Below are 20,039 nucleotides of genomic sequence, written 5' to 3'. Positions count from 1 at the left end.
GTTGACTCACTTGCCTTAGAATCAACAACCTCCCTCGATGATTCACATTTTGATCCATCCTCGCTTGAACTTGTAACATCTTCAACTGAACTACTGCCATGTTCAGAACTGTCATCATTTCCCGAGGACTCACCATCGCTGACATTCTTGACAATTTCAGCATAAAACGCCGTTCTTGTTTGACCACTGTTCTCCAACTGAACTGTCGGATCACAATCGACAGTAGATTTATCCCAAAGCTTGATTTTTGAAGATGGTACTGAACCCTTTTGCTTATAAGAAATTTTCGCAATTAAACTCAGTAGGGATAGAGTTGACTAGGATGGGGGTGTGGGAGACTGAGCCCATGAAGGAACTGAACCTGAACCTTTACTCGTATACATATCAGCATTAGGATCTGGTATCCAACGACCATACATATCTGTTGTCATTTTCGGTGTACTTTGATGAGAAGGATCATTTGATGATTGAGATCCTAAAATGCTTGACCCCAAAGGTGTGTACTCTCTCAGTTTGTCTTATACTTGACGAAAAACCTGCAATTCCTGAATGGCGAAACACCTACATGTTTTGTCATCTAGTGGCTTTCGTCAAGTGTGTTTCATCGGCTGATGGACTTTAGTCGACCATGTTCTTATATAAGCAGCAGACCAGCAGACCGAAGTCAGAAAAAGTGAGACGAACAGAACAGCGAACACAAAGAGAAACACGAGAGAAATCAGTGAGTTTGTGAGAGTATAATTTTCTGTAATCTTTGTAAACAAACTTCCTGGTTCTAATATATTTGAGATTTAAACGTTGAATCTTTGTGTATTGTGTTCTTGATCTCGGTTTGCTTTCCCGGTTGGATTCCGCATAACCGGGTTTGTTCGTATCACAAGGATTAGGCGACTAGATCATCCGCTAGTTGGACCTACAAGTGGTATCAGAGCATTTTAGGATCTCAATCATCAAATGATCATCATGACATCATCATGTGGAAATGTGTAATCTTCACATGAAGAAGTCTCCTCATGACATCATCATGGTGATGTCATGGTGATGTGGCGTCTGGAAAGTTCGCGGCTCTGCGTGCTTCGCGTGTCGAACTCTGGGGCGCACGACGGAGGAATGTCGCGACGTCGGTCTTGAGCCGAACCTAACCGAGTCGAACCAAATCGAGTCGAACCAAACCGAGTCGTGTCCACATAAAGTGTACCAACATCTAATATTATGAAACGTTTGTTCTGAAAAGCTTTCTATCTGGCCTTCAAATTTTAAGATACTTTTTTTTCTAGAAGACTTGTTTTGATTGTATTTTTTTTTCTTTTCCATTTTTCAGGGTTTAAAGATCTTTACAGATTTTGATATTAAAAAAGAAGCAGGTGGGGTGGATAAGGCCGTTATAAAAACATTAAAAGGAGTGCGTGTAACTAATGGAACATTAGAAATTCAGTTCCGGTATGCTGGGAAAGGTACAACTTTAGTGCCAGTGAGAGGATTGTACGGCCCTCTAATATCTGCCATTTCTATGGAGTCAGGTACATATGCTTATTGTCCACATGTTTTAGTTTCTCATTTCGCCAAAAAACAATAAATATGCGTATATAATGGTCATTTCTATCCTACTGATCTGTTGTTACATATGTTATATTACGCGCGTTATTGACTTCCATAGATTCCAAGCCTCAAGCGTTGATCCAGGCGCCAAGTCATGGAAAAAATGTAACATTCCCAGTCATTGGAGTGGTGGCTGCAGCATTGTTCCTCACACTCGTGACAATAGGTATTGCATGGAAGAAGGGTTATATATTGAATCAAGTATCAAGGGAAAGAGGTATATGATTACTACGTCTCGTTATATGAAGTTTGTACTAAAAGTGAGAATAGACATTTATTTCATTAGTAACATATTGGTTTCTTGAAGATGTAAGAGGATTGGACTTGAAGACTGGTGTATTTACTTATAAACAGATCAAAGCTGCCACGGATAATTTTGCTGAATCAAATAAACTTGGAGAGGGCGGTTTTGGATCCGTTTACAAGGTATTTTGAATAATTCGATCTGTCTCCAACGTATTTGTTCCAATGTAGAAACGGAAAGATGAAAAGCGAACAAACAGATTACGTGTAGTTCATATATATGTAATTTGTTATGCAGGGTTCATTACTAGATGGAACTCTAATTGCTGTGAAGCAACTCTCTTCAAAATCAAAGCAAGGAAATCGTGAATTTGTTAATGAAATAGGGATGATAACTGGAATACAACACCCTAATGTTGTAAGACTACATGGGTGTTGTGCGGAACACAATCATCTATTACTTGTTTACGAGTACATGGAGAATAATTCCTTAGCACATGCTCTTTTCGGTACGTATTCTTCTTGTATTCTACTTCATTAGAATCTTGTAGTTCTAAATGTAACTATTTTTCTTTTATATTAAATCTCAGATCAGGATAAGTCTAAGATGAAAATTGATTGGCCTACAAGACAAAGAATTTGTGTTGGCGTTGCAAGAGGCTTGGCATTCCTACATGAAGAGACCACACTAGAAATGGTTCATCGAGATATCAAGGCTGCAAATATACTCCTGGATACTGACTTTACTCCAAAGATCTCAGATTTTGGTTTGGCTAAGCTCAATGAAAAAGAGAACACCCATATTAGCACTAGAGTTGCTGGAACTCTGTGAGTTGTTTGTAATTAGTTATATTTTCTTATACTTACAACTTTATTTTAGTAAAGCCTTTTTTTGGTCCTCTAGAGGGTACATGGCACCAGAATATGCATTATGGGGCTACTTAACCTACAAAGCCGATGTATACAGCTTTGGGGTTCTTGCATTGGAAATTGTTGCTGGAAAGAACAATATGAAATATCAACCAAATGAAGATTATGTTTCTCTTCTTGATTTGGTAAAAATCTTTTGATTGAAACTACAATATGGTCCTTTCCACGCAATTCATTCACAATGACTAATTATCTATATGTCTTACCTATATAAGGCTGTTGTTCTCAAAGAGAAGGGAAGTTTGATGGATTTGGTGGATCCAAGATTAGGGTCTGATTTCAACAAAATAGAAGCTGTGAGAATGATGGAAGTTGCTATATTGTGCACGAGTGTGCCTATTGGCACACTAAACTGCCTATTGGCACACCAAACCCTAGCAAAAGTTAGGGTTTATCTACGCTGCGTATTGGTCAATACGCAGCCTATAAGGTTAACCCTAGACGCTGCGTATTGACCAATACGCAGCGTAGATAAACCATAGATCTCAGTGCCTGATTACCAATCATTGCACAGAAAACAAGGTCCCTATACGCTGCGTATTGACCAATACGCAGCGTATACAAAACTGATGCACATTTGGGGTCATTTTGGTAGGTTTGAAGTGTCAAATTTTTGCCAGGTTTCTATACGCTGCGTATTGACCAATACGCAGCGTATATGTGACAACCCGAATTCGCAGGGTTAGTAGCGTTTAATTAATACTCGTGCCATAACTCCGTTAAACTAAATACGATAACATGTTAATTAATATTTTGGGCCACATATGCATTACTTGATTCTGATACGTTATAGTTTGTGTATTAACTTTAAACGTAAGTGACAACTGATTGCGTCGCGGACCACGAGTAACACGAGTCACCCATGTCACCTTAGACTCGAATCACTTGGGAGTAGTGTGGATCGATCACTTGGACCCTGATTACTCCACTCATGGGCCGGCTGGGGGGACTTCATCCACATATACACACCACACGCACACATTGATTTAGTGATTGGGCTAAGTAAAGCCCAAAGGGCTGATTGTTTTGGTTAAGGGCCGATTACCTTAGGTTATATACACACACATGAGGCTACGTGACATAATACCACACATATACAAACCCTACTCCCATACATTGCATTCGGCAGGAGAAACCCCTCCCACTTGATCGAAGTTCTTCCCCTTGGAGGTCATTCTGTGTGTCTAAATCTCGGGATTAACTGATTAACTTGGAATACGTGCCTTAATCTTACCGAGCAAACCAAAGGTGAGTTCATCTTTCTTGAGCATGTGTCCCGGTGGTTGGGACAGTCAGTGGGTATTCCTGGGAGGGACAAGTCTTTTGGGTAAAAACGGGAATGTTGGATAATATACTCTTCCTATCACCTTTAAAGTCCCTCCGTGTTGTTTGGTTACCGAGGAGGTAACATGGTATTAGTTAGTAGCGCTACTTAGGTTTGGCAACCTCACCCCGTATCTGGGAGAACGGGTGTTGAACTAATGACCTAGTCATGACCAATGCTTTGATAGGAGCATTGGAGAAAGGGCAAATTAATCAGAAGCCGTCTTGTATTGGGGTATTATCAACATTGTTTTCAACATTGCTTTCGGAATTAACTTCAATGGATTAACTAAACACTTGGTAATCAACGTTTTCGTAAAACTATGAACTCACCAGCGTTGTCTGATACACTTGTTGCATGCTCGCAGGTCGTTAGGTATATTGGATTTGGGGAACTTGCTGTCTGGAGTAGCTGGAGTGGTCATGGGTCGACTGGGAGGATTTATGTGATTGATTCCATGAAACTATACTTGGGTTTTGAAACAGTTTAACTTCGTTTACTATTTGCTTCCACTGAACTTACTGATTTTCGTTTAAACTTGTTGAGGATGTTTTTATTGATAATGGGGATTTTATTTATAACTTGTATTGGTTCAATGTAATTGGTGGCTCGTTATTGGTTTGTCACACGCCTAACAGGGACACTCCCTATGTGGTAATTTGGGGGTGTGACAGTATATAAACTTGGTAAAATTTGACACTTCATACATGGAAACATTTTGTGTCAATTTCAGAAACATAAGGGACCATTATTGTAAATCCTGGAAACATCAGGGACCATTTATCTAAATTATCAAACATCAGGGACCATTTTTGTAATTTTATGAAACTTCAGGGACCATTTTTGTAATTTTATGAAACTTCAGGGACCATTTTTAAAAAAAATGAAACACCAGGGACCAAAGTGTAAATATATATAAAATCAGAATAAAAGGGGGTCTTCTTTAAAGAACCGGCCCTTAGCATGAATCGAACTCGTGACCTTTCATTTAGAACCGTAACGCCTTAACCAGTTTATCCTCTGTTCCGGAGCTGTTAGAACATGGAACTTAATTCTTATATGCAGTGACTACTAATACGCTGCGTATTGACCTATACGCAGCGTATACTGACAGTTTGTATACGCTGCGTATTGGTCAATACGCAGCGTATAAAGCCTTCTAAACTTTAAATTCACACAGAACCTGTTATGTTCCAGAGACACTCGTTAGAACATGGAACTTAATTCTTATATTTTTTTTATTATTTAGTCGACGTCGTCCGTAAGGCGCGTACGGGCCTAACGAGCGTCGAAACTAAGCCCGTCGTTAAACGGACTTAGTTTCGACGCTCGTTAGGCCCGTACGCGCCTTACGGACGACGTCGACTAAATAATATTTTTTTATTATTTAGTCGACGTCGTCCGTAAGGCGCGTACGGGCCTAACGAGCGTCGAAACTAAGCCCGTCGTTGCCCGTTAGGCCCGTACGCGCCTTACGGATGATAAATTTACAAAAATGGTCCCTGAGGTTTGATGAATTTACAAAAATGGTCCCTGGTGTTTCCAGGATTTAATAAAATGGTCCCTTGTGTTTCAGAAATTGACAAGGGACCATTTTTGTAAATCCTGGAAACACCAGGGACCATTTTTGTAAATTCATCAAACCTCAGGGGCCAATTTTGTAAACACATCAAACCTCAGGGACCATTTTTGTAAATTTATCATCCGTAAGGCGCGTACGGGCCTAACGGGCAACGACGGACTTAGTTTCGACGCTCGTTAGGCCCGTACGCGCCTTACGGACGACGTCGACTAAATAATATTTTTTTTATTATTTAGTCGACGTCGTCCGTAAGGCGCGTACGGGCCTAACGAGCGTCGAAACTAAGTCCGTCGTTGCCCGTTAGGCCCGTACGCGCCTTACGGATGATAAATTTACAAAAATGGTCCCTGAGGTTTGATGAATTTACAAAAACGGTCCCTGGTGTTTCCAGGATTTAATAAAATGGTCCCTTGTGTTTCAGAAATTGACCAGGGACCATTTTTGTAAATCCTGGAAACACCAGGGACCATTTTTGTAAATTCATCAAACCTCAGGGACCAATTTTGTAAACACATCAAACCTCAGGGACCATTTTTGTAAATTTATCATCCGTAAGGCGCGTACGGGCCTAACGGGCAACGACGGGCTTAGTTTCGACGCTCGTTAGGCCCGTACGCGCCTTACGGACGACGTCGACTAAATAATATTTTTTTTATTATTTAGTCGACGTCGTCCGTAAGTCGCGTACGGGCCTAACGAGCGTCGAAACTAAGCCCGTCGTTAAAATTTTAACGACGGGCTTAGTTTCGACGCTCGTTAGGCCCGTACGCGCCTTACGGACGACGTCGACTAAATAATATTTTTTTTTATTATTTAGTCTACGTCATCCGTAAGGCGCGTACGGGCCTAACGGGCAACGACGGACTTAGTTTCGACGCTCGTTAGTCCCGTACGCGCCTTACGGACGACCTCGACTAAATAATATTTTTTTTATTATTTAGTCGACGTCGTCCGTAAGGCGCGTACGGGCCTAACGAGCGTCGAAACTAAGCCCGTCAATTTTAACGACGGGCTTAGTTTCGACGCTCGTTAGGCCCGTACGCGCCTTACGGACGACGTCGACTAAATAATATTTTTTTTATTATTTAGTCGACGTCATCCGTAAGGCGCGTACGGGCCTAACGGGCAACGACGGGCTTAGTTTCGACGCTCGTTAGGCCCGTACGCGCCTTACGGACGACGTCGACTAAATAATATTTTTTTTATTATTTAGTCGACGTCGTCCGTAAGGCGCGTACGGGCCTAACGAGCGTCGAAACTAAGCCCGTCGTTAAACGGACTTAGTTTCGACGCTCGTTAGGCCCGTACGCGCCTTACGGACGACGTCGACTAAATAATATTTTTTTTATTATTTAGTCGACGTCGTCCGTAAGGCGCGTACGGGCCTAACGAGCGTCGAAACTAAGTCCGTCGTTGCCCATTAGGCCCGTACGCGCCTTACGGATGATAAATTTACAAAAATGGTCCCTGAGGTTTGATGAATTTACAAAAATGGTCCCTGGTGTTTCCAGGATTTAATAAAATGGTCCCTTGTGTTTCAGAAATTGACCAGGGACCATTTTGTAAATCCTGGAAACACCAGGGACCATTTTTGTAAATTCATCAAACCTCAGGGACTAATTTTGTAAACACATCAAACCTCAGGGACCATTTTTGTAAATTTATCATCCGTAAGGCGCGTACGGGCCTAACGGGCAACGACGGACTTAGTTTCGACGCTCGTTAGGCCCGTACGCGCCTTACGGACGACGTCGACTAAATAATATTTTTTTTATTATTTAGTCGACGTCGTCCGTAAGTCGCGTACGGGCCTAACGAGCGTCGAAACTAAGCCCGTCGTTAAAATTTTAACGACGGGCTTAGTTTCGACGCCCGTTAGGCCCGTACGCGCCTTACGGACGACGTCGACTAAATAATATTTTTTTTATTATTTAGTCGACGTCCTCCGTAAGGCGCGTACGGGCCTAACGAGCGTCGAAACTAAGCCCGTCGTTAAACGGCCTTAGTTTCGACGCTCGTTAGGCCCGTACGCGCCTTACGGACGACGTCGACTAAATAATAAAAAAAAATATTATTTAGTCGACGTCGTCCGTAAGGCGCGTACGGGCCTAACGAGCGTCGAAACTAAGTCCGTCTTATATGTAGTAACTGCGTACAGGCCGAGTGTCTCTGGAATATAACAGGTTCTGTGTGAATTTAAAGTTCAGAAGGCTTTATACGCTGCGTATTGACCAATACGCAGCATATACAAAACTGATGCACATTTGGGGTCATTTTGGTAGGTTTGAAGTGTCAAATTTTTGCCAGGTTTCTATACGCTGCGTATTGGCCAATACGCAGCGTATATAAACTTAGTAAAATTTGACACTTCATACCTGAAAACATTTTGTGTCAATTTCTGAAACATAAGGGACCATTATTGTAAATCCTGGAAACATCAGGGACCATTTATCTAAATTATCAAACATTAGGGACCATTTTTGTAATTTCATGAAACTTCAGGGACCATTTTTATAAAAAATGAAACACCAGGGACCAAAGTGTAAATATATATAAAATCAATATAAAAAGGGGGTCTTCTTTAAAGAACCGGCCCTTAGCATGTATCGAACTCGTGACCTATCATTTAGAACCGTAACGCCTTAACCAGTTTATCCTCCGTTCCGGAGCTGTTAGAACATGGAACTTAATTCTTATATGTAGTAACTGCTAATACGCTGCGTATTGACCTATACGCACCGTATACTGACACTTCGTATACGCTGCGTATTGGTCAATACGCAGCGTATAAAGCCTTCTGAACTTTAAATTCAAACAGAACCTGTTATATTCCAGAGACACTCGTTAGGCCTGTACGCAGTTACTACATATAAGACAGACTTAGTTTCGACGCTCGTTAGGCCCGTATGCGCCTTACGGACGACGTCGACTAAATAATAAAAAAATATTATTTAGTCGACGTCGTCCGTAAGGCGCGTACGGGCCTAACGGGCGTCGAAACTTTTAACGACGGACTTAGTTTCGACGCCCGTTAGGCCCGTACGCGCCTTACGTACGACGTCGACTAAATAATATTTTTTTTCTTATTTAGTCGACGTCATCCGTAAGGCGCGTACGGGCCTAACGGGCGTCGAAACTAAGCCCGTCGTTAAAAAATTTTAACGACGGGCTTAGTTTCGAGGCTCGTTAGGCCCGTACGCGCCTTACGGACGACGTCGACTAAATAATAGTTTTTTTATTATTTAGTCGACGTCATCCGTAAGGCGCGTACGGGCCTAAAGGGCAACGACGGACTTAGTTTCGACGCTCGTTAGGCCCGTACGCGCCTTACGGACGACGTCGACTAAATAATATTTTTTTTATTATTTAGTCGACGTCGTCCGTAAGTCGCGTACGGGCCTAACGAGCGTCGAAACTAAGCCCGTCGTTAAAATTAACGACGGGCTTAGTTTCGACGCTCGTTAGGCCCGTACGCGCCTTACGGACGACGTCGACTAAATAATATTTTTTTTTATTATTTAGTCGACGTCATCCGTAAGGCGCGTACGGGCCTAACGGGCAACGACGGACTTAGTTTCGACGCTCGTTAGGCCCGTACGCGCCTTACGGACGACGTCGACTAAATAATATTTTTTTTATTATTTAGTCGACGTCATCCGTAAGGCGCGTACGGGCCTAACGGGCAACGACGGACTTAGTTTCGACGCTCGTTAGGCCCGTACGCGCCTTACGGACGACGTCGACTAAATAATATTTTTTTTATTATTTAGTCGACGTCGTCCGTAAGGCGCGTACGGGCCTAACGGGCAACGACGGACCTAGTTTCGACGCTCGTTAGGCCCGTACGCGCCTTACGGACGACGTCGACTAAATAATATTTTTTTTATTATTTAGTCGACGTCGTCCGTAAGGCGCGTACGGGCCTAACGAGCGTCGAAACTAAGTCCGTGACGACAAAACACTTTAAATAACCTGCCAGAATTTTTTATAACCTGCCTGAATTTCAAAATATAACATTTCAAAATATGTGAAACTGTTTACACCGAAGTTTGATATATACATAACAAAATACATTACAAAGTTTGTACATACATAACAAAATGATAAAATACTACTGCTGCTGCTCCTGATGCTGCTGCTGCTGCTCCTGATGCTGCTGCTGCTGCCGCTGATGCTGATCCCAGTCCGCATCCGCAATGAAGGGTAGTGGAGGTAACCCGTCATGCTGTCGCTGCTGCTGCAGCGCCGCAGCCACCCACTCTAACAAATAATTGTTTCTCTCAACGTTTCGAAGCAGCCGCTCATGTGACGGGTCAGGACCGGGCATAACATGGCGTGGGAACTGGGGCGCCCCGGGTGGTCCACGCGGCTGTGGTGGCCGCGGAAGAACGGCTGCCGGGTCATGCGGCTCCGGCGGTTCCGGATCCCGCGGGGGATAAATCAGAGGGAACTCTTCTGGCAGTTCCTTAAGCTGGTATTGCGTGCCGTCCAGATTCTTTAACCGCTTCCCGCATGGAAAGTCTTTGGTAATATGCATCCCGTTTATTGTGTTCATCCCCATCCGCTTTGGCTGTGCCGCCGGGCCTACACGGTCGCGGTCGTTCTCCGGATGATAGCCCAACGAATGGGCTATCTTGGTCACGTAAGCGCCGCCGAATAGCATTCCGCGCTCCTGTCGATGATGCGCGGAGGCGAAATACTGCGCCAACCCGTAGGCGAGAGCGCACGGCCTCTTGTATAAGAGGCAATACAAAAAGAATAAGTCACCACTCGTACACCACTCCCGGCTTTTGTTTCGAGCAGTGATCGAAGTGGAAATCATCTTGTGCAAATACCTGCATAAATGGAAACCAGTCAGTAAATAATAATCAGACGACATCGATTAAATGGAAACCGTAAGTCGCGTAGGTCCCTAACGGGCATTTAAACGGCTGCAAACGCAGCCGCAAATGGCAGCGATTTCGCTGCCGTTTGCGGCTGCGTTTGCAGTCGTAAACGAGCGTTTAAACGGCTACAAACGCAGCCGCACACGGCTGCGTTTTCGCTGCCGTCTGCGGCGGCATTTGCAGCCGTAACCGGGCGTTTAAAGGGCTGCAAACGCAGCCCCAAACGGCTGCGAAATCGCTGCCCTTTGGGGCTGTGTTTGCAGCCGTTTAAACGCCGGTTTACGGCTTCAAACGCAGCCCCAAACGGCTGCCGGTTTAGACGTCGTTCAAACGCCGGTTACGGTTCGACTTCGACTAAAAAATTAAAAAAAAAATATGTTTAAAAAAAATCCTGTTTAAAAAGAAATTTGGTTTAAACGGTCCTTGGAGTTTCAAAAATTGAAACAAATGGTCCCTTTTTTGATATATTTACACTTTGGTCCCTGAAGTTTCAATTTTTTACAAAAATGGTCCCCGATGTTTCAAAAATTGACACAAGTGGTCCCTAACGAGCGTCGAAACTAAGTTCGTCGTTAAAATATAAAACGACGAACTTAGTTTCGACGCTCGTTAGAGACCTACGGGCCTTACGGTTCGACTTCGACTAAATAATAAAAAAATATATATTTTAACGACGAACTTAGTTTCGACGCTCGAACGGACCTACGCGCTTTACGAGCGTCAAAACTAAGATCGTCGTTAAATTATACTTTTTTTATTATTTAGTCGAAGTCGATCCGTAAGGCGCGTAGGTCCGTAACGAGCGTCGAAACTAAGTTCGTCGTTAAAATATAAAACGACGAACTTAGTTTCGACGTTCGTTAGGGACCTACGCGCCTTACGGTTTGACTTCGACTAAATAATAAAAAAAATATATATATTTTAACGACGAACTTAGTTTCGACGCTCGTTAGGACCGTACGCGCCTTACGAGCGTCAAAACTATGATCGTCGTCGTTAAATTATATTTTTTTATTATTTAGTCGAAGTCAAACCGTAAGTCGCGTAGGTCCCTAACGGGCGTTTAAACGGCTGCAAACGCAGCCGCAATCGGCAGATATTTCGCTGCCGTTTGCGGCTGCGTTTGCAGTCGTAAACGGCTGCGTTTTCGCTGCCGTCTGCGGCGGCATTTGCAGCCGTAACCGGGCGTTTAAACGGCTGCAAACGCAGCCCCAAACGGCTGCGAAATCGCTGCCCTTTGGGGCTGTGTTTGCAGCCGTTTAAACGCCGGTTTACGGCTGCAAACCCAGCCCCAAACGGCTGCCGGTTTAGACGTCGTTCAATTTTTTACAAAAACGGCTGACGGTTTGATATATTTACACTTTGTTCCCTAAAGTTTCTATTTTTTACAAAAATGGTCCCTGATGTTTCAAAAATTGACAAAAATCAACTAAATAATTAAAAAAAGAAATTTTCTTTTAAAAAAATCTGTTTAAAAAAAACTGTTTAATAACTAACGTACCTGAAGAGCGGATCCTCAATCAGCGTACTCCTCCCCTTGGATTGGTGGTGGTCCCAATGACGGATGTCCGCGATCAGATCCCAAAACCCTAATAGCGTGGGTTTATCAATCATTACGAGCCCCTGTTTACACGAATGTTTATTAAACGTTAAATTAATATTAAATCTTAAATGTTATATATTAAAAATAATAATAATAACAATACAAAATTTGTGTTAAACGTACCTTCGTATAAAGATCCGTAGCAATCTCAGCCTCCGTATACAAACCGCTATGCACCGCAAACTGTGCAAGTGACATTTCGCGCGCCTGGCCAGCCATGCGAAAAGAAACCTCGGGCGGGGGAGGGGGCTGCGCGGGGTCCACAACCTCATTTGGCCGACGAGGATGAAACTCGAACGACGACAGAAACTCGACTAGTATCTCCCTGTAGGTCGGCGTAAACGATAGCTCAAACAGACGATCCCACGGTGAATCAACGGGAACAAACCCCCGCACCCAATCTTCAACCTCAAGCTTTCGGAGGGTTTTCCACGAAACCGCAAAGTGTTCACCAATATGCATCTTCCGAAGCTTCTCGCAACGGAGCGCAGCCTCGGACTCCAGAGGAAACTCCAAATACGGGTGATTCTCTAGAGGATCTGGCGGTGATTCTCTAGATTCACCAATAACTACTTCGAAATCCATTTCCTCCATTTTTCTGTTTTTAAAAAAAAAAAACAATTTAAGTTTAAGTTTAAAAAAATATATATTTTCTGTTTAAAAATATATATTTTCTGTTTAAAAATATATATTTTCTGTTTACAAAGTGAAAGCATAAAGACAAGTGAAAGCATAAAAATATATATTTTCTGTTTAAAAATATATATTTTTCTGTTTTTTAAAAAAAAAAAACAATTTAAGTTTATGTTTAAAAAAATGGTCCCTGAGGTTTGATGTGTTTACAAAATTGGTCCCTGAGGTTTGATGAATTTACAAAAATGGTCCCTGGTGTTTCCAGGATTTAATAAAATGGTCCCTTGTGTTTCAGAAATTGACCAGGGACCATTTTATTAAATCCTGGAAACACCAGGGACCATTTTTGTAAATTCATCAAACCTCAGGAAACAATTTTGTAAACACATCAAACCTCAGGGACCATTTTTGTAAATTTATCATCCGTAAGGCGCGTACGGGCCTAACGGGCAACGACGGACTTAGTTTCGACGCTCGTTAGGCCCGTACGGGCCTTACGGACGACGTACACTAAATAATATTTTTTTTATTATTTAGTCGACGTCGTCCGTAAGGCGCGTACGGGCCTAACGAGCGTCGAAACTAAGCCCGTCCCGCTCGTTAGGCTCGTACGCGCCTTACGGACGACGTCGACTAAATAATATTTTTTTTATTATTTAGTCGACGTCATCCTTAAGGCGCGTACGGGCCTAACGGGCAACGACGGGCTTAGTTTCGACGCTCGTTAGGCCCGTACGCGCCTTACGGACGACGTCGACTAAATAATAAAAAAAACAATTTAAGTTTATGTTTAAAAAAATGGTCCCTGAGGTTTGATGTGTTTATAAAATTGGTCCCTGAGGTTTGATGAATTTACAAAAATGGTCCCTGGTGTTTCCAGGATTTAATAAAATGGTCCCTTGTGTTTCAGAAATTGACCAGGGACCATTTTTGTAAATCCTGGAAACACCAGGGACCATTTTTGTAAACTTATCAAACCTCAGGGACCAATTTTGTAAACACATCAAACCTCAGGGACCATTTTGGTAAATTTATCATCCGTAAGGCGCGTACGGGCCTAACGGGCAACGATGGACTTAGTTTCGACGCACGTTAGGCCCGTACGCGCCTTACGGACGACGTCGACTAAATAATATTTTTTTTATTATTTAGTCGACGTCGTCCGTAAGGCGCGTACGGGCCTAACGAGCGTCGAAACTAAGCCCGTCGTTAAAATTTTAACGACGGGCTTAGTTTCGACGCTCGTTAGCCCCGTACGCGCCTTACGGACGACGTCGACTAAATAATATTTTTTTTATTATTTAGTCGACGTCATCCGTAAGGCGCGTACGGGCCTAACGGGCAACGACGGGCTTAGTTTCGACGCTCGTTAGGCCCGTACGCGCCTTACGGACGACGTCGACTAAATAATAAAAAAAAACAATTTAAGTTTATGTTTAAAAAAATGGTCCCTGAGGTTTGATGTGTTTACAAAATTGGTCCCTGAGGTTTGATGAATTTACAAAAATGGTCCCTGGTGTTTCCAGGATTTAATAAAATGGTCCCTTGTGTTTCAGAAATTGACCAGGGACCATTTTTGTAAATCCTGGAAACACCAGGGATCATTTTTGTAAATTCATCAAACCTCAGGGGCCAATTTTGTAAACACATCAAACCTCAGGGACCATTTTTGTAAATTTATCATCCGTAAGGCGCGTACGGGCCTAACGGGCAACGACCGACTTAGTTTCGATGCTCGTTAGGCCCGTACGCGCCTTACGGACGACGTCGACTAAATAATATTTTTTTTATTATTTAGTCGACGTCGTCCGTAAGGCGCGTACGGGCCTAACGGGCAACGACGGACTTAGTTTCGACGCTCGTTAGGCCCGTACGCGCCTTACGGACGACGTCGACTAAATAATATTTTTTTTATTATTTAGTCGACGTCGTCCGTAAGGCGCGTACGGGCCTAACGAGCGTCGAAACTAAGTCCGTCGTTGCCCGTTAGGCCCATACGCGCCTTACGGATGATAAATTTACAAAAATGGTCCCTGAGGTTTGATGTGTTTACAAAATTGGTCCCTGAGGTTTGATAAGTTTACAAAAAATGGTCCCTGAGGTTTGATAAATTTACAAAAATGGTCACTGTAAACCCTAATCAAACAAATCAAACAAATACCCCTAATTCACTGTAAACCCTAAGCAAACAAATCAAACAAACACCCCTAATTCACTGTAAACCCTAATTTACCTATGATACAGCCCTAATTTACGGATAAAATACCAAAAAAATCAAAATTACTTAAATAGGTTGAGTATATACCTCGTTTATACTTCGAATTCGCGTGTATACGGTCGGAAATACGTAGTCGCCTTCGTAGGGGTTCGTAGAGGTTTTGTATGTAATTTGGGGAAGAACATACGCTGCGTAGGGGTTTTCCTGATTTATATCAGAACCTATACGCATCGTAGAGATCAATACGCATCGTATGCCCAAGTCTGAAATTACGGTTTCGCCCTTCTATCGGTGCTATACGGGGCTTAGTATAAGGGCAAAAAGGTCATTGTCCACCTCTATATACGCTTCGTATTGATCTCTACGATACGTATATATTAGGTCATCACAATGACCTTTATACCCTTCTGTTTAGCCTATACGAAGCATCTGTAGAAGGGCATAAAGGTCATCATGATGAAAATTATATACGCATCGTAGAGACCCATACGAAGCGTATATAAAGGTCCGAAAATGACCTTTTTGCCCTTATATTTAGCCTCGTATAGCCCTAAAAGAAGGGCAAAATCGTAATTTAACATATTTATATTTTCAAACTTCAATTTGGGGGGAAAATTGTCCGCCTTTAACCTACGATGCGTATTGATCAATACGCTGCCTTGTTTAGCCTCATTTTACCTTTTTACCCTTGTTCTGAGGCTAAAGGAAGCCAAAAGAGGGGCTTTATTGTCATTTGGATAACATACGATGCGTAGGGATCCCTACGCACCTTAGAAGACCTTTTTTTTTTTTCTTGGTTTGTATTTAGAGAAACTAAAAATAATCCAAAAATTATGTTTATAAAAATTTGAATTATAAATTATAAATTATAAATTATAAATTATAAATTATAAATTATAAATTATAAATTATAAATTATAAATTATAAATTATAAATTATAAATGAATTAAAAATGATATTATTTGAATTATAAAAATTAAAAATGATAAAAACTTTATAAATTAAAAAATTTCTACAATTTACAAAAATACAAGTTTCCGCTTAATCTTCGATAACATTTAAACTCGGTTCTCTGTCTTTGTCTCGGTCTGATTTAGGATGCATTAACTCGTAGTAGTGCTCTAACCGCGGTGTATACATTTCTTCCCACCGTTTCGCAGCTATTGATCGATGTGCCGACCACATCGGGTTCACTAAAGGCATGGGGTAGTCTCCTTCCAACTTAGCATGTATGAAGTGTCCCCCGTGAACATGTATAAGCGTTATCGCTTGAGGTCGTGGATCTAGTGGGGCATCCGTTAATGGGAAGATGGTAGAGCTCCATTCAATGCTTAGCACGTGGAGGACAATATTATACCTTTGCGCTATGAGAAGCCCTACCTGGGGCATTTCCATCCAGTGACTTTGATCGCACCCTTTCACTGAATGCCATTCGATGCTCTTACGTATTCGTTTAAAGTCTCCTTCGTTATATGTTTCGAATACATGCTTCCAACGCGGTTTGTTATGGTCAATCTCCAGTAGTAAATCTCTTCGAATATTGGGCCATGCGTGTTCCGTAAAACCTAACCCGACAGCCACAGACCTGTACCCACAATGACCGTCTGGGGTCACATCTTGTATACGCGATATGTAAGAGCGAAACTCTGATGGAATTTGATTCTTAAACCTCTTAATGCATAACAAGTGCTCGTCCCCCTTTATTAATGGAAAAACCTTATCATCCCTCGTCTCCTTCTTTTTAGAACTTGTTGAACTGTTTGGTTGCATTTTAGGTTTTTCAGACTTCACAAACGAACCAGTTCCACGAGAGCCCTCTGACGGTACGTATGAGCTGTGTCGGGGTAAATCGTACCTATGCTTGGGGGAAGCGGTAATTACGTTGCTGTCCTCGCCACAGGAGCTGTATCTCGCAGCTTGGTCTAACCTCGCAGCTTCATCTAGCCTTTCTTGTACTTTCTTTGATGTAGGCCGACCGCGAGTGTTTTGCTGGACGATCGGTGGTTTCTTGGTTGACGATTTCGGGGTGAAAACCGCTTTTATCATTGAAAGCATACTCTTTTGCTGAACGGGGGACTGCGCCTCTAAATGTTGCCGCACATTATTGAGCTCTGCTACAATATCGACCTCCTCGTCTACCAGTTTACAAGGGAGCAAGTCAAGCTTACGCCAGAATACATCTATCTCGTCGAGTTGTATTATACGCCCTGCACAGTTAAGTTAATACGGTGTGAGAAACAGCTAAATCGTACAAAATAACAAAAGGTTTGTGGTTTTAATATTTTTTACCTGTACGTGTGTAGTTTTCCAGCCTACAAGCACACGGCAATCCTTTGCTAAGCCACATATGGCAACCACATGATGCGTAAAGTTTCCGCAACACATCCATCTTCCTCAGTAGCTCTTTTTCCAGCAAATCAAGTGCTTCATGGGAAACCTTTCCACGTAGGTTGTCCAACATTCGGTGTCTGTGGTGGTTCATCGTTTTTTCGATGCTCTCAGTGAAACTTTTTTGTATTTCATCGTACTGAGTTTCAACTATATCAATGATGCATCTTGCTATTCGCTCCAATGAACTCCCGCGCGTAATGTATCTTTTTAAATTTGCGTGCTGGCTCTCAACTCTGTTGGTGGTGCGCTGACCAAAGTTGCGACACTTATCGGTCCACGCATAAACGAACATTTCTTTATAGTCTTTGAGCCAGTTTTCGTAGACGTAATCATAGACACCTGTAAAAATAAAATAATGAAATGTAAAAGCGTGTGTGAAATATAATAGATTGGGTGAGTCGTTTGTTGAAGGAACACTTACTTTCTCGGTTGGCAACCACGAGTCGGTTATACATTTTCTCCAAGTTGTACTTGTACATGGCCTCTGATGAAGATTCGCACAATGTCCGCCAGTACGACATAAATTTCCCCCAATCTTCTTTATCGAACCCTGACTTGCACTTTCTAGCTATATTTTGTTGGATGTGAAAGTGGCATAGAAGCCTTTTTGCGTTCGGGAATACTTTAGAACACGCGTTTATTAGGGCAAGCTCCCTATCCGTGACTATCACACGCGGCATCATACATTCATGCAATATTGACTTGATCCGCTCAAGCACCCACACGTAGTTACCCCTTCGTTCTTTACAAATAACGGCATGTGCGATACAAAAAGACTTCCCAGTCGACGTCATACCCACAACCTGGACAAATGGCATGTTGTAGAGGTTTGTTTTGTAGGTCGCGTCGATCAACATCACGTGCGGGAATGCACGCCACATAGTGATTGAATAAGGATGAACAAAGAAAATCTCTGTTACGACATCTGTTTTGGGATCTTGTCGGGTGTCGTAAATGAATCGGCGGTCATGCAGCAGGCTTTCCAGTGCCTGAATAGGATTCTTTCCGTCCATTATTGTCGCTCTAATTTTTTGTACCGCATTTTGCACGTCTTTCTAAACGTGCAGGCTGTCGGGGAACTGCTTTCTTAGGGTTTGAAATATGATACGTGGCTCCATGTTTTGAGCAATTAGCTGCTCCACTAGCTTGTATTCGGCTTTAGTAAATCTTCGCACAAAAGCGTGGCCCAACAGACTCGTCGTAGTTCGTGGTTATGGTTCGCACAGTCCACTTTTAACTCCCACGTGTCGTTCATCACGTCCCGGATGGCGAGTAATGAAAATGGGCAGCCGATTTTTTTGCTACCAGCTTTCCTAACTGTTGCTTTACTACGGTGTTCACCACTACGGTCGCACACAAGCCATACCATCCCAGTAGTACCGCCAATATTTTTTGATCGGCGGGTAACAATTACGTAACCATTATCCTTTCCCGTTTCTTGTACCCAATTCTTCAAATCAGTTAGAGACATGAAACGCTAAAAAAAGTTACGTTAATAATAATATAATCGAAACTTCAGGGACCATTTGTGTCAAAAAGACATTAATAATAATAATAACAATAATAATAATAATAATAATAATAATAATAATAATATAATCGAAACTCATACTTCAGGTACTAATATGGTTATTATTGAAACTATTTTAACAGAATGATTTAACAAGGTTAACTTTCATATAAAGATTTCATCTTTAAACACTAACTCAGTTAGCATACTTAACTGAACAGTATAGGGACCATTTGTGTCAATTTTTGAAACTTCAGGGACTATTTTTGTCAATTTTCGAAACTTCAGGGACCATTTTTGTCAATTTTCGAAAGTTCAGGGACCATTTTTGTCAATTTTCAAAAGTTCAGGGACCATTTTTGCAATTTTCGAAAGTTCAGGGACCATTTTTGTCAATTTTCGAAAGTTCAGGGACCATTTTTGTCAATTTTCGAAACTTCAGGGACCATTTTTGTCAATTTTCAAAACTTTAGGGACTGTTTTTTCAATTTTTTGAAACTTCAGGGACTATTTTCGTAAAATTTGAAACTTCAGGGACTTTATATTGTTTTTGGCACTTAACTGGACTAACTGAGTTCTCTAACTCAGTTAGTGGTCCCTTGTATTAAATGCTAACCTAGTTAGGATATAACTATAATTTAACTAACTAAGTTAGGTTTAAACTAACCATTTTGTTAATTAGACTAACTAGATTATTATTATAAAAAGAATACAATTTTTAATAATAATAATAATTATAATTATAATATTTTTAACAACAACAACAATAATAATAATAATAATAATAACAATAATAATAATAATAATAATAATAATAATAATAATAATTACAATTATAATTATAATTAAAGTATTTAACAATAATAACAATAACAATAATTATTATAATTATATTATTTTTAACAATAATAATAATAATAATAATAATAATAATAATAATAATAATAATAACAATTATAATTATAATAATAATAACAATAATTATTTTAATGTGATACCTCATTTACTTGAAATGGATTGCCCGGGGTAGATGGTTCATAAAGTGATGTGTTACGGGACTTATAACCATATCCACCATGTTCTTCGTATCCACCGTATCCAACTTCATCCCTAGATCTA

The 20,039-nt window shown here is 41.5% G+C and overlaps 2 protein-coding genes across 2 annotated transcripts; one reads left to right on the top strand and one right to left on the bottom strand.

Moving 5' to 3' along the window:
* The first annotated feature begins 1,327 nt into the window (after nt 1-1,327).
* LOC118488263 (probable LRR receptor-like serine/threonine-protein kinase At1g07650) lies at nt 1,328-5,259 on the top strand. Its single transcript, XM_035985537.1, has 8 exons — nt 1,328-1,520; nt 1,658-1,816; nt 1,907-2,025; nt 2,141-2,351; nt 2,433-2,670; nt 2,747-2,897; nt 2,988-3,102; nt 5,162-5,259. Exons 1-8 carry the CDS (start codon nt 1,511-1,513, stop codon nt 5,257-5,259), a joined length of 1,101 nt encoding a protein of 366 aa, XP_035841430.1. The 5' UTR covers nt 1,328-1,510.
* A 10,801-nt stretch (nt 5,260-16,060) lies between these two features.
* LOC110917929 (PKS-NRPS hybrid synthetase CHGG_01239-like) lies at nt 16,061-18,522 on the bottom strand. The gene is made up of 3 exons (XM_022162361.2): nt 17,832-18,522; nt 17,309-17,749; nt 16,061-17,226 (listed from the first exon to the last, which is right to left on the bottom strand). Exons 1-3 carry the CDS (start codon nt 18,421-18,423, stop codon nt 16,061-16,063), a joined length of 2,199 nt encoding a protein of 732 aa, XP_022018053.1. The 5' UTR covers nt 18,424-18,522.
* Nucleotides 18,523-20,039: the final 1,517 nt, after the last annotated feature.

Source organism: Helianthus annuus, chromosome 16 (genome assembly GCF_002127325.2).
Source record: "Helianthus annuus cultivar XRQ/B chromosome 16, HanXRQr2.0-SUNRISE, whole genome shotgun sequence".
Classification (NCBI taxonomy): domain Eukaryota; kingdom Viridiplantae; phylum Streptophyta; class Magnoliopsida; order Asterales; family Asteraceae; genus Helianthus; species Helianthus annuus.
The sequence above is the reverse complement of the archived record's forward strand: the minus strand, read 5'-3'. Positions and strand labels throughout refer to the sequence as shown.